Raw genomic sequence first — 12,950 nt, 5'->3', positions numbered from 1 at the left:
ACTCATCCGACCATTATCACACGTTTCCAGTCCTCAACGGTCCAAGTTGCATGGTCGCGGCACCATTTGCGGCGTGCGAAAGCGTTATGGTCCCTGATGAGCGGTTTGGCCCGTGCAACACGACCCCGTAAGTTCATGTCATGTAATTCGCGGCGGACTGTGATTGTCGAAACAGGGTGGGGGAGGTGCTGATCGAATTCCTCCGTCACTTGCTCCGCAGTGACACGACGGTTCTGCGTGACAATGCGCTTTAATACCCGGCGTGACCTGTCACTCATGATTTTCTTCCGCCCACTGTTCCGCTTCCCCGATGTGGTTTTCCCATGTGTTGTATAGGCCGTCATCACCTTCGACACTGTCCCACGCGACACACCTAACACAGTAGCCACTGCCGCCACACTCACTCCACATAACCGCGCACCAACAATTAGCCCTCTTTGAAAATCTGAGAGGTCTCCCATTTTACACTACCTCCGTCTGCTGCAGCCACTGGACACTGCTGTTCCACTGCGCCTGACACCACTGCCAACTCATACATCTGACGTGTTGCCAACTACAGGTGTTTCCATTTTTCTGATCACCATCTGTACTTTATTTGATTCCACTTTTCTTTTACGAAGGACTAAAATCAGCCCAGGTTGTTCAGGTGGGATTTCTGGGAGGCTAACTGAGAAGCTGGCTTGCTGAAATCATTCCCGAACGGGAATCCAATAATGCGTGAGAGTCCACTTCTGTTGGGAAATAAAATCTGCCGAAAATGAAAACACAGTGAAATTTCTAGCTTTACGTCTTATGAAAGAATTAGCAGAATGAGAATCTGGAAGGAAACTGGATAACTCCCCCAAAACTTCTCTGTACAGTTCAGGGCTGAGGTAGTGGAACATTTCCGAGATAGGTTTCTCTCTCATAAACGATCCGAAGAAATACGGCCGAATGATAATATCACTAGTTATACTAGTATATATTTAACAAATAATGGAAAAACAGAAGCGTATTCTGAGTAACGTAGCTTAACTGTAGTATTGGGGTTGACTGACACCTGATTGCGTAACACAGAGGAATTACTACTAAGTAGGTACAGGAACCAACATTCCTCGGAACCTATGAAAACTTTTTAGGTGAATTTCACAAGCGAAAAATAAAGTTATTTCACTGCAAATAATATACCGATCGTACTTTTGGCTCAATTTGTACAGAAACGTTTCTCAACTGAATTGAACGAAAATAATTTGTTTCTGTGAAAAGATCTGTATTTTCTGCTACTGAACGAATTCCAAAATCTGTTCTACTACCCTTATCAAAAAGTTACGTATAGGATAAGAATCCGCTGCAATCCTTGGACGTAGTTTTAGGAATTTAACGGCTATAAACGGATTGCATAAGCCAGAGAGAACCGAACTGATTCAATTTTGAGAACATGTATTTACAACAACATATGGGAGCTCACACAATAACTTAAATACTTACCATGTGATACCTGTATGTCTTCTCTAATCGCATATACTTGAGACAATATTCACATATCCATAACTTCGGCTGTTTTCCATATTCCTCTGGGTATGGACTAAAATACCATGTGTCGATTTCGTACCGACCAATCTGAATCCTATCAATATATTTGACCTTTGTAATAGCTTCGTGTTCCTTCTCCAGTGCTGCAGTCGTTGGGTCCATTTCAGCGTATGTCTACATAATACGTAAGAATATAAGAATACAGTTATTATTAAAAACCTTCTCGAAACTGGATGCGAGTTAGTCAAGAGTATCTGTGTCCCTAACCAATACATCAACAATATCATTTGCTAACATCATAGCAATAATAATAATAATAATAATAATAATAATAATAATAATAATAAAACCATTAACATGGGAAACGTTACGAAGAATGCAGACGTGATACACTAGAGGGTATATTTTAAGATTCTTTTTTTTTTTCAAAATAAGGCGATAAGGAAGAAGATTAAGTAGTACTCACAAAATTACACAACACTTTTTTAGATGTATTATTATTATTATTATTATTATTAATAAAACCATTAATATGGGAAACATTGCGAAGAACGCATATGCGATACATTAGAGGATATTTTTTTAAGAAAATTTTTTTTTTCAAAAATAAGGCGATAAGGAAGAAGATTAAGTAGTACTCACAAAATTACACAACACTTTTTTCAGATGTATTTCGAAAAACATTTAACGTTCTATTTCATATCCTTCATCGTTAATGAAGCATTGAACATACAGTCCTGTCAAATACTAATAAAGAAAGAGGAAAACAGGATGCTGGTGGATGGTAACATCGATGTCTACACATAAAAGAAAATTGAAAAACAATATTTGAGACCACTGTCAATATAGCAGATTAGATTACTTAAAGGTACAAAGGATTAATAAGTCTAACGCTCCTTTCCAGCACCACGATTATGCGAGAGAACATAACTAATAATTCGGATATAAAGCCATCTGATGATTTATCTCCGTAAAACCAGAACCTTTCCCCACAAAATTAACTTCGAGTAATTAATCGACTGACAAGATTAACATTACATAATGATATAACATCAATACAAACAAATTTATACAACAAATACTAGAATTTCTTCACATCTTGGTTAGTCTTTCTTTTCTCCGTTACTAAGACATCATTGTAAAGATTTAATTTAATTAATGTTTGTTGGTTCGCTTCCGCACCGCGGATTTTATTTTGTAACTTTCTCTTTTTAATTTTTAACAATACTAGACACCGCTGCTGAGTCTTGTCAGAGTGTTCTGCCCGAAGGCATACTCTCGAGTTATATAATAAAGAGGAGGGACTATTGGCTATTAACGTGCATCGTTGGGTTACAATTAATTTCCCCTGTGCTTCTAAAGAGTATGGAATATTAGAATTTAAGAGCCAGGGTGAAAACACTGACAATTAGAATTAGGAATGCAGTATTTTTTATTTTTATTTTATTTATCTTTTCTTCTTTATTTAATTACAAATCAATAAAATGAACTAGAATTACAAAAATAGGACATGAATGTATAATAGACTCTTGACTATTCGGTGGCGGAAGAGCAGGCCACATAGGACAGAATTCTATAATTACTCACTTCCTGCCCTACCTATATTATTATTATAGTCCGAGTCACTCGAATTGGCGTATGGCGTCAATCAATAAGCTTGCAGTGCGCTGTTGCCAAACCTTCAGGGAAGTATCTACTCATTCGTAAATGACCATATATATATATATATATATATATATATATGGACAAAATCAATTACGAAAGATTAAATTCCTCACTGAAGGTTTGGAATCAGCAACTGCGAACTTATTGGCTGATGCCATGCGCCAATTTAGGTGACGCGGACTATAGTACATAAGCACACCAGCCCTCGTACTTTGTATGAGGGGGTACCAAAAAACTGAAAGCGTGCGGCCGTTCCTAGGCGTAGTAGAGAGTTTTCCCGATAGGTAGGTCTAGTAGAAACCTCAGATCAGTTGCCCAGGCGGCGTCTGCGTAAGAAGTTGATATTAGATTGCAGCGTTGTTTATCTCAACTGTTCTTGTTTGTCGTCTGCGAAATCGTTATGAGAGAATTAAGGGAACAAAAACTATGTTAGAAAATATGCTGCTTGCTTGCAACGGAAGCTTACCAAATGTTTTAACAGGCTTTCAAGAAGGAAGCTATGAGTGCACACAAGTTTTCGAATGGTTTCAGCGGTTTAAACATGAGATCGATGTTGAAGATCATGCACGTTCTGGGCGCTCTTCATTACTCAAAACGATGAAAACATTGAAAAAACCTACCAAAAAATCAACAAGGATCGTTGTTTGACGATCGACGAAATTTCAGAACAGACAGGAATAAGTTGGAGTTCGTGCCAGCGGATTTGAAAAAGAGACGTTACCGCTTAGTTTGCTCCTCGGCCCCTCACAGTCACGAGTAGGCTATTGTTCTCTATCCTCCATATTTGCCAGGCTTAGCCCCGTGCGACTTTATTTGTATTCCCGAGAATGAAAAAAATCTAAAAGGGAAGCGTTTTGATGATGTGGGGGGTGTAAAAAGAGCTTAGCAGAGGGCACTGGACGATATCAAAGTTGAATTGCAGAAATGCTTCAAACAGTGAGAAAGATGACTGGATAATTATATCGCATCTAATGGAGATTACTTTGAAGGAGACTGAAAGTATTTTGTAAAAAACTTAATAAATTAGTTTTTTTAAGAACCAAAGTCTTTTTTTTTTGGGGGGGGGTCCTTTGTAAATCCTTGCTATGTACTGTACGTTTTAAAAAATTATTAGAGGAAAAAGTAAGTCCAAGAATAAAAATATTGCATGCATTTTAAGAAAAATTTTATAATGTCAAACTTAACTGCAGGAAACATAAAACGATGTATAGTGTACAAACGAAATATTAAAGTAAAACTTACAATATTGAGCCATTTTGAAATCATCCATTGAATTAGTATTATTTTCTAAAGGAAAAGGTATGATGTTCGAAAGCAGATTTCTTCTAATTTTCTTTTGCAATAAGCTCAGAATGGATGATGTTAAGACAATCTCATCCTGCTTTAACTGACCAGTTCATCAGGAATTGTTGATATCGGTAAAGGAAGATTGCCAGAGAGAAATCAATACTAAATACTGTACAGCAGTCAGAAAAAAAAAAGTTAAATACCTCTCACCAATAGAATTGGAATAAAATGATGACTTAAATAGCGTCATATTGGTACCGTATGAATTATCGATTTCACAGTTCCAATGTTATTGACAAACAAAGTAAAGAGCAAGAGGCTTTTCAGATAATAATCTTCTGACTTGCACTTAGATCCACGTTGATTCGCTACACAAAATGGCAAAATTCAGAATATCTGTCGTTGTGGTACAATCCATGTAGTCTAAACATTGAATACCGACTTCGAAGGTAAGAATGTATCCCCGGTCTTAAGATATGGTTAGATACTTCGAAACGATTACGATGAAAAAATAAGTTCAATCCCCTTATCCCATCAAGATTATATACTTTGAATTTCAAGGGGATAACCGAATACATTAGAATAATTGTAAATAAATAAGAACAGATTAAAAAAAAGTAATAGTACAATGAAAACAATGCCTAAAATACCCAATCTTTTCCTTTCGATTTGAACCTGAAGTTACCTCAAGCCGTTGTTAAGGGAAAATTTTCTCTAATTTCGAAATAAGTCTACCATAAATTAACGAATTTTCGGTAGAATTTTGTTCATGGAACTACCTTATCTCCTGTTTTTAGTATAGTAAAACCATTACCTTCTGAATGTGGTTGATTTCATCATGTCTCCGCTTCTGGTTCCGTGTAATCTTCCTTTCGGACTGATCTGACAACAAATCCCCTGGAGTACTTCTTTCGCCATTCTTCCACTGTTGGTCCGACATGTCAAATTGTGAACTCATGATCCTGAAATTTTTAGTGTTAATTCAATATACTCGACACAAGTTAAGCAAGCCTCAGGTGTTGAAAGCAATTTTTTGAATTGCTAAACAACTGCGACTACATTTATGATACAATTTTTGTAAACTGTTTTCCCTGAAAACGGTTTACCTCTTTCCCTGACAAAAGTCTGTTTAGTTTTTATCACGGTTTCGTAACCCGCTTTAGTTAGACACCTAAACTTAAGGTAGGACATTAACTTTCCATAAAATGGGTCAGCCTATGAAGCATGCTTAACCAAGTATATATATATATATATATTAAATCAGCGTACGGGATATGGTATTAAGAGTATCAGCTGTTGAGGAAATTCACGGTCCAATTCCACAAAGCATCATTAGATCCTGACAAAATTTATATGTCAAATTATGCTTGAACGTACATTACATAAACGGTTCGAACTGAATTTTTTTTTTCTTTAAGTCGGTTAAAAGGATGTGTTTATCTCAGTTTAGAAGGTAGACGAGACACTATCTACATTAAAGAATTCAAGATGCTGTAACTGAACTGATTTCAGAGTTAAGAACACTACTTTCAATAATTTCCCTGAAGAAAAAAGAAAAAAAAAAAAAAAAACTTGATTCTCCAAGTCTGCGGGAACCCAGAACAAAATGAGGCCCTTTAATGTGGAAAAAGATACGACTTCAAAGAAATTTAAGGTCAAACGTGATCAATCACCGAAATTTACATCACTTTTATTATCCAGAGGGTATTGTCATTACTAATTCATGCATCTACTCCAGTCTTGGAAATATATTTTTCACGTACTGAAAATACCCAAACCCATTAAGAACTGGCAAAAAAGTTTTGTAGCAAAAACACATCTAAGGAACCTTTACATAATATTTACCTAATTTCATTTCGAAACTAAACTTTAAGGAAATGAATTTTTGTAATTTTAAAGTAATTCCTATTTCGTTTCCTCTACAGTTTTGTGTTTCAATGCATTAACATAGTTTAGGGTGCAAAATCAATGGGAACTATATCTATTCCTGCTTATTTCTTTCGAATTTAAAATATCCCAATTTGCTTATATGAATACTTGCCCTCTCCTTATAATTTTAAAAATGCTTATTTCACGTTTAATATTATTCAACCAGTCTAATAATAATAAATTTTAACGGATTAAAATATTACACTGTAGCCTCATAATTCACATTGATTAAATATTTTTTGTTGTGTTTTTTGCATTAACAGAGTAAATATATATTGTAGCCTAAACATCTTGTACGCTGATCTCTTGGCCTTACACTAAGAATACGAAGTTCAGAAAACCTTTTCCTTGCTTGGATGGGCTAACTTTAGAGAACTTGTCTCAAGGTTCCCGATTCAAAGCTCCACTATGACACGAATATTATATTAATTGCTATCTTGCGAAAGGTTGATAGTATAGACATGTAAAACACTATACATACAATAGCTCATGGAAATTACTAGGACAGGAGAATTTCTGTGCATTTCTCTCACTAAAAATCATTGAGTCAGACTTCCTGTATCTGGAATACAATAAAACACAAGTACCAAACAATAATTATACAGAACGATATCTTTAACATCTCGCATTCTGAATAATTTTATAAAGAAGTAAACACATATTATAATTTGGCTTGTTTCTTTGATTACCTAAAACCAACGAACCTAACTTATTTTTCTTCTGTAGCATTTGAACTATAGATTTGTTTCTCATCTTTCAAAGCTTGAAGATAAGACACTTTTCGGCGCTCCTTAAGCTTCTTTATTCCTGATTATTTAGAAGTCATCTTTCTGAATGTGTCTTGATTCTTTGAGATGTCTTTCGGTATCTTCTGTGGGCAGCTTAAAAAATTTCTCTGCCTCTTCTGTGAAATATACCAGACTTCCCTGACTTTCAAGATCATTGTGAACACTCGAATTTCCTTAAGGTGAGAGAGAGGTTAAAAATTTACACCAAAAATAGAGTATCTTACAAGCCCCTTAAGTTAGATTCATAAAACTAGCTATCTTACTAAAAATAATTTTGACATGTTCTCGAAAAATTCCATTTGGAAAGGGGCAATATATATATATATATATTTTTTTTTTCATTCATCTCATTCAAATTAACGTTGTTTATCACAGGAAAATGGCTGAACAGATTCGAATGATTATTACTTGACTGGAGCCAATTTTTACCACGCAACTTGCATTAAAAAGCGTATCAAAAGTGGGAGCAAAATTTAGCCAAAAATATACACCCAACTGGTGTCACCACTGGATTCTCACCGTTACATTTTGACTGAAATGCGTACTACAATGGGGAAAGGGTGTTTTAATTTTTCACAAAGAATAACGCCCGCATAGTTCGAAATAAATTTTGGTCACAACACTTGGGTAAAGCTAGGCTTTTCGTTTAGTTTCGATTTAAATATGCACTCTAAGGAGTTCAAATACGCCATTCTTCCAATAAAACAGGCTTCCTAAGTATTCAAAATAAAACGTCTCCATTATCCTACAAAAAAAAATAATAATAATAATAATAATAATAATAATAATAATAATAATAATAATAATAATAATAATAATAATAATTACTGAACATGTCTACAATATGGATAAAAAGGAAACGAAAAAAAGAAGAAATTTGCATATTATTTACGTAGCCAACCCATTTTTTTTCTCTCAAACTACATTTAGCCAAATCTAATTAATTTATATCATATAGTATTCTGGAATCTTACTAGGTACCTACTCCTTTTTGGCATTTATCAGTTCTCTATTACACTTACGCCCTCAAATTATAGCCTTATAAAATCTAAAAGTAATTTGTACAACTATGAAGAATATGTAAGATCACACGTCGTTTATTTACATTATTCTATTCTCTATCCTTTTCCTTTCTTTCCACTTTAACCTCAGAACGATCAAAAGAGCCACGTAAGTTATCTCACACTTTTATTAGATAGAAGAACAAAATTTCCTTCCATTACCTGTCTCGTGGAACCCATTCATCCAGCCGCCTGTTGTAGCCTTCGTAGTGAACGTAGTATTCATAATGACTTTCCTGTTCATTGTAGCGTGTCTGAATAATCTCAGCAGGGTCTGTAAGATTAACAAAATTATATAAGATTTCTAATATCTAACGGCTACATATTATTGTGCAACAATAAATATAAAATTGGAAAAAATGAAATGAAATCTTTGAGTTTTACGTCCCACGCTTATGCCGGTTAGGCTAAAGGAGACGGTGATGATGAGTAATGAATGAATTGGTGGAATGAAGAAAGTGGGAGGAAACGGGAGAACCCCGAGAAAACCCACGCACACGGTGTTTGTCCACCACAAAGTTCACTTGGCGGGGGCTGGGATCGAACCCGGGACCCCAAGCACCAGAGGTGAACGCTCTACCACTGAGCCAATATAAAATTGGAAGCTATATAGAAACTACCGTATATTCATCATGACACCAGGAAAGCTTAGTCCCTATATGGGAATCATTCGTTCATAAAAACGGTGATCCGGTATTGACATATAAAAAATTTTGTGATCTATGTCTCGAAAACGGAAATTAAGTTTATATAAAGAAACATTATTTGAAATCTACCTATTATTCTGACATATGGTGAATGCGTACATAAATCATCTTAAGCGTGTTTCCTACATACTCTTTACAACACTTGAAAACTCAGCAACCAATTAAAAATATGAGTGCAACGATTTTGACAGCAAGAAACATTGCAATCAAGCGTATATATTTTTCCATGAAATGCTACTTTCAATGATTTGCTCTGTTATGAGAAACTTTAACTAAAAATACAATAAAATCCCGGTGTCCTAACCTTTTCTAATATTTGCCTTCCATTGCTCTCTCAGACATAATGATCTCTACCGAATCATGAAGTAAATGCCCTCTTACATGCACACTTAATAAGAAGAGAAAGTCACTAGTAAAACTAACGATTTATTTTACATCATAAGGTCTAAAATACACGTTTATACTAACTACATGAGGGTGGCTTTCCTAAAGAACCTATACATATTGTTGACGTTTGACGTAACTGACTGAAACCACTTTCCTACTCACTAAACAGATGTACTATAGGTTTTGTCTTTTAAAATCTCTTTTATCAGTGCAAGTATTATGAAGCTGACCGGATTATTATTTTATTTTCACTGTACATCAGTCATTCTCTTTCGCAACAAGGAATTTGGATGGTAACGCAGTTCACATTATACCTGAAAATATTAGAATAAAAACCGTGAGATCCTACTGATGCCATTCTGTTGTATTCTGTATATAGAAACCTTATGTAAAGTGGAGACCACGGTTATTCCTGGTTCAATTTCAGCTGTTGATATATATATATCAACATTCACAACTTATCTTGTACAACTGTTCTGTTCTCCTTCTTCAGTTTATTTTTTCTCGATATTTTGACTATCGCTGCAGCCATCGACAACACCCGCTTTGAATGCAAACTGAATATTAAATAGTATATACAGTAATGAAAAAAATAATAGCAACTCCATTTTATTTTATGCATTTACAAGGTTTGATAAGAAGTTTCTACACACAAAACTGACAAACCAATCGCGTATTTCACACCACTGATAAAACTAGTAACTCCGAAACTAATAAATTCTCAGTGCTGGAATTTTAACAACTTGTTACTACACAAATATCGTCTATTTTGTGCAAATCTGGGATTTTTCATGTATACCTTCTGATATATTTGATGCTGATAATATCCGATTTTCGAATAATTGGAATGTTTACAAACCGACAAAAAATCAAGGACACAGTCTCAGATCTTAAATTATTGTGGGAAGTTGTATACCATATAACCTCTATCAAAACAAAACATTGATGGTGAGTCCAGTAATTTCATCAAAAAATTTTAATTTAAAAATAAAGATATTTAGGTCTCAAACCTCAGCAACCTTTTAAAATGAAATTGACGTATTTGATATAGATGGACCCTTCTGTCATACACATTCAAAATACTCCATACATATAACATACAGAATGCCATGATTACAACAGTGTTACACTATGAAAACAATATTTCTGCTGGCAAATTCCAACAGGAAGGAAGCCAAGAGGTGTTGACAGAATATTATCTTACAATTCTTCGATGTTGTTCAAAATAAGAATTGTAATTCGAAGAGTGGGAAGGTTCGGCTCATAGCCCTCGTGATCGGAAGAACACTATTTTATTGTGCCCTCCGAATGTAAACGTGCACTGACTAATCACTAATGCAACCTGGCTGTGAAATAGTTTATTGAAATTATTAAGAATAAAACAGTATGCTTCCAAGACACAAGACGAATGTCCGTTTTACATGCTGTACCTATTAAACAAATATGCACATGAAAGACTGTATCAAGTTGCAAAGGAGCTCTGTACACAATCTATTTAATAACTGTCAGTTCCAAAATATCAAATTTCAGCAAACTTCCAAGACAAATGGTTAGAGATTTGACTTTTGGTACTTTATATCAGGGTTCCCAGGCAATCTTTTCTTCAACTGTTAAAAATGTTTGCTCTTCCACGATACTGAAGGCCTACAATTAATCAGTCGAAAAAAATTTTAAGACAGCAAAGTAATGGAGAATCAAATACTATAGTATAAACAACGTATGTTCACGTCTCATATAGCCTTGAAGCTGCAAAGGGACACTGAAGTTTAACAAACAATGAAACTGGTAAATCCATTAACAATCAATAACAATAACGGCAATAGGAAAGAGAACAGAAGGGAGTTCCAAGACGTTACCTAAGACATCATCCTGGCATTTGACTGGTTTCATGAGAGAAAGCTCACTCAAGATGGCCACAAGACCTGTACTCAGCATATTTGGACTGAGACTCATGAACGCTAACTAAAAGTTCACTTCCGATAGTTTGTGCGTTAAATTAGGGGAATTTCCCGAGCACTTGTTGCAAGATGGTTTTTCCCGAAAATTAATTTAAAACATTTTTAAAAAAATCATATTTTATAAAGTAAATGTTTCAAAATGTCTATCTTCCAGCGTAAAATAAATACTTTTATTGTTGAAGTATTCACTTTCGATGCTTTGTGCGTTCAATTATGGGAATTTCCCGAGCACTTCTTCCACGACGGGTTTTTCTCGAAAACGCAGCTTTCTTTACTGTACATCGAACCTTCCATTAGTACGGAAGTTTGAATTTTGACTTCAGCGCTTGAAATAGTAAGCGTTATGTAGTCTTCGGAACTCCAAGCATTAAGCTTCTTAAATTTAACAAGAATTTTTACGCTATTGCTGGTGTTGATTCTACAGAATGCTTATTTGAAGAGTAGCAACAAATGACTGAACAAAATTGTTGTTGTTGGAAAACCAAATTTTACTGACGAATACTTGTGTTACCATCAAAAGTACGAAATAATACTAATAGTTTTACTAATGTATTTACATTTACTGGTAGTACCGGCATCAATGGCCTTAAACCCGTCAACATATGAGGGATAATGTCCGTCGGCGTCGCTGAGTCGGGGAGCACTATTCACGGAAAGTATTTTCTAAAATATAAAATTACATATTTTACTTCAAATAGGCTATAAGCATAATCCATACTTAATTTGTTCTATAAATATCTCAAGCTGAAGTACGTTTCTTTTATTCATTGAGTGCATTCAGAACTTTATAAAAGTCTTACGTTGAATGGTTTTTTATACCTTAACGTGAAAGCATCTAATTCGCCCAAGGAAAGTCCACAATCTGATAAAAATGTAATTTTATCTTGTAGGGATGGTATCGAGACTCGTAAGCGGACCCTGAGGGAGAGCGAAGGGTCGTTTGCCACCTCCAACAGCAAAGGTATAAGCACCAGAAAAAGTATAAAAAATGTTATCATCTTACAGCCTTTTGCGCCGATTTCCTTATAACTTTGGGGAAGCCCATCGCAATGTGCTAATTGACGAGGGGATGCCAGGGATTTCCCCCTCTAGGAAATCTTTATCCCCCTGCAGGAAAAAGATTTCATCCCAGACGGGGATAACTTTTTCCCTCTCTTACATGATGATGCCTGGGGAAAATATTCAATTCGCACAATGGACTGTGCAGTCATCCATTTTTTTTATAACGTAGTGAAGTTATATATATTGCGAAATAAAGTACTGGAAAATCTACTTATACAGTCGTCAACAGCCCCGAAACTAGGGTGGGGGGCTAGGTGGCCTGGCCCTCACATAAAAATTTTTGGTCCCTAAAACCACAATGCATCCGTATGGTATTGATGCAAAGATCTTGATGATATTGTTACAATTGCCTCCCTGGCATATTTATGCCCCCCCCCCCCAAACTTCAGTGGCTGGTTGCGGTCCAGGTCAACAAGGTTTTTACAGGTATTACATAATTTAAACAAATCTGTATAACATAAAATAAATTTACTACTAAATCATGCTCAATTTTAATAAAAGCCATCACCATTTAGTTACAAGAACATAAAATGTTGCGTGAGCCGTTACCCAGGTTTACCAAACATGGTTCTCTTCTGTTCGAACTCTCAATGG

General features: G+C 35.3%; 1 protein-coding gene across 1 annotated transcript in view; it reads right to left on the bottom strand.

Annotated features, from left to right (window-relative positions):
• Positions 1 to 12,950, bottom strand: part of mof (males absent on the first) — a 39,285-nt gene that overhangs the window by 14,437 nt on the left and 11,898 nt on the right. Inside the window, exons 2-4 of the mRNA XM_081772072.1 lie at positions 8,405 to 8,516; positions 5,279 to 5,426; positions 1,468 to 1,686 (exon numbers count right to left, since the gene is read on the bottom strand). Coding sequence (XP_081628198.1) covers positions 1,468 to 1,686; positions 5,279 to 5,426; positions 8,405 to 8,516 — 479 coding nt within the window. The remainder of the gene's footprint in view (positions 1 to 1,467; positions 1,687 to 5,278; positions 5,427 to 8,404; positions 8,517 to 12,950) is intronic.

This window comes from Thermobia domestica, chromosome 1, assembly GCF_964235325.1.
Source record: "Thermobia domestica chromosome 1, izTheDome1.hap1.1, whole genome shotgun sequence".
Taxonomy (NCBI): domain Eukaryota; kingdom Metazoa; phylum Arthropoda; class Insecta; order Zygentoma; family Lepismatidae; genus Thermobia; species Thermobia domestica.
Note: the sequence above shows the minus strand (reverse complement) of the source record. Positions and strands in the feature narration are given on the sequence as shown.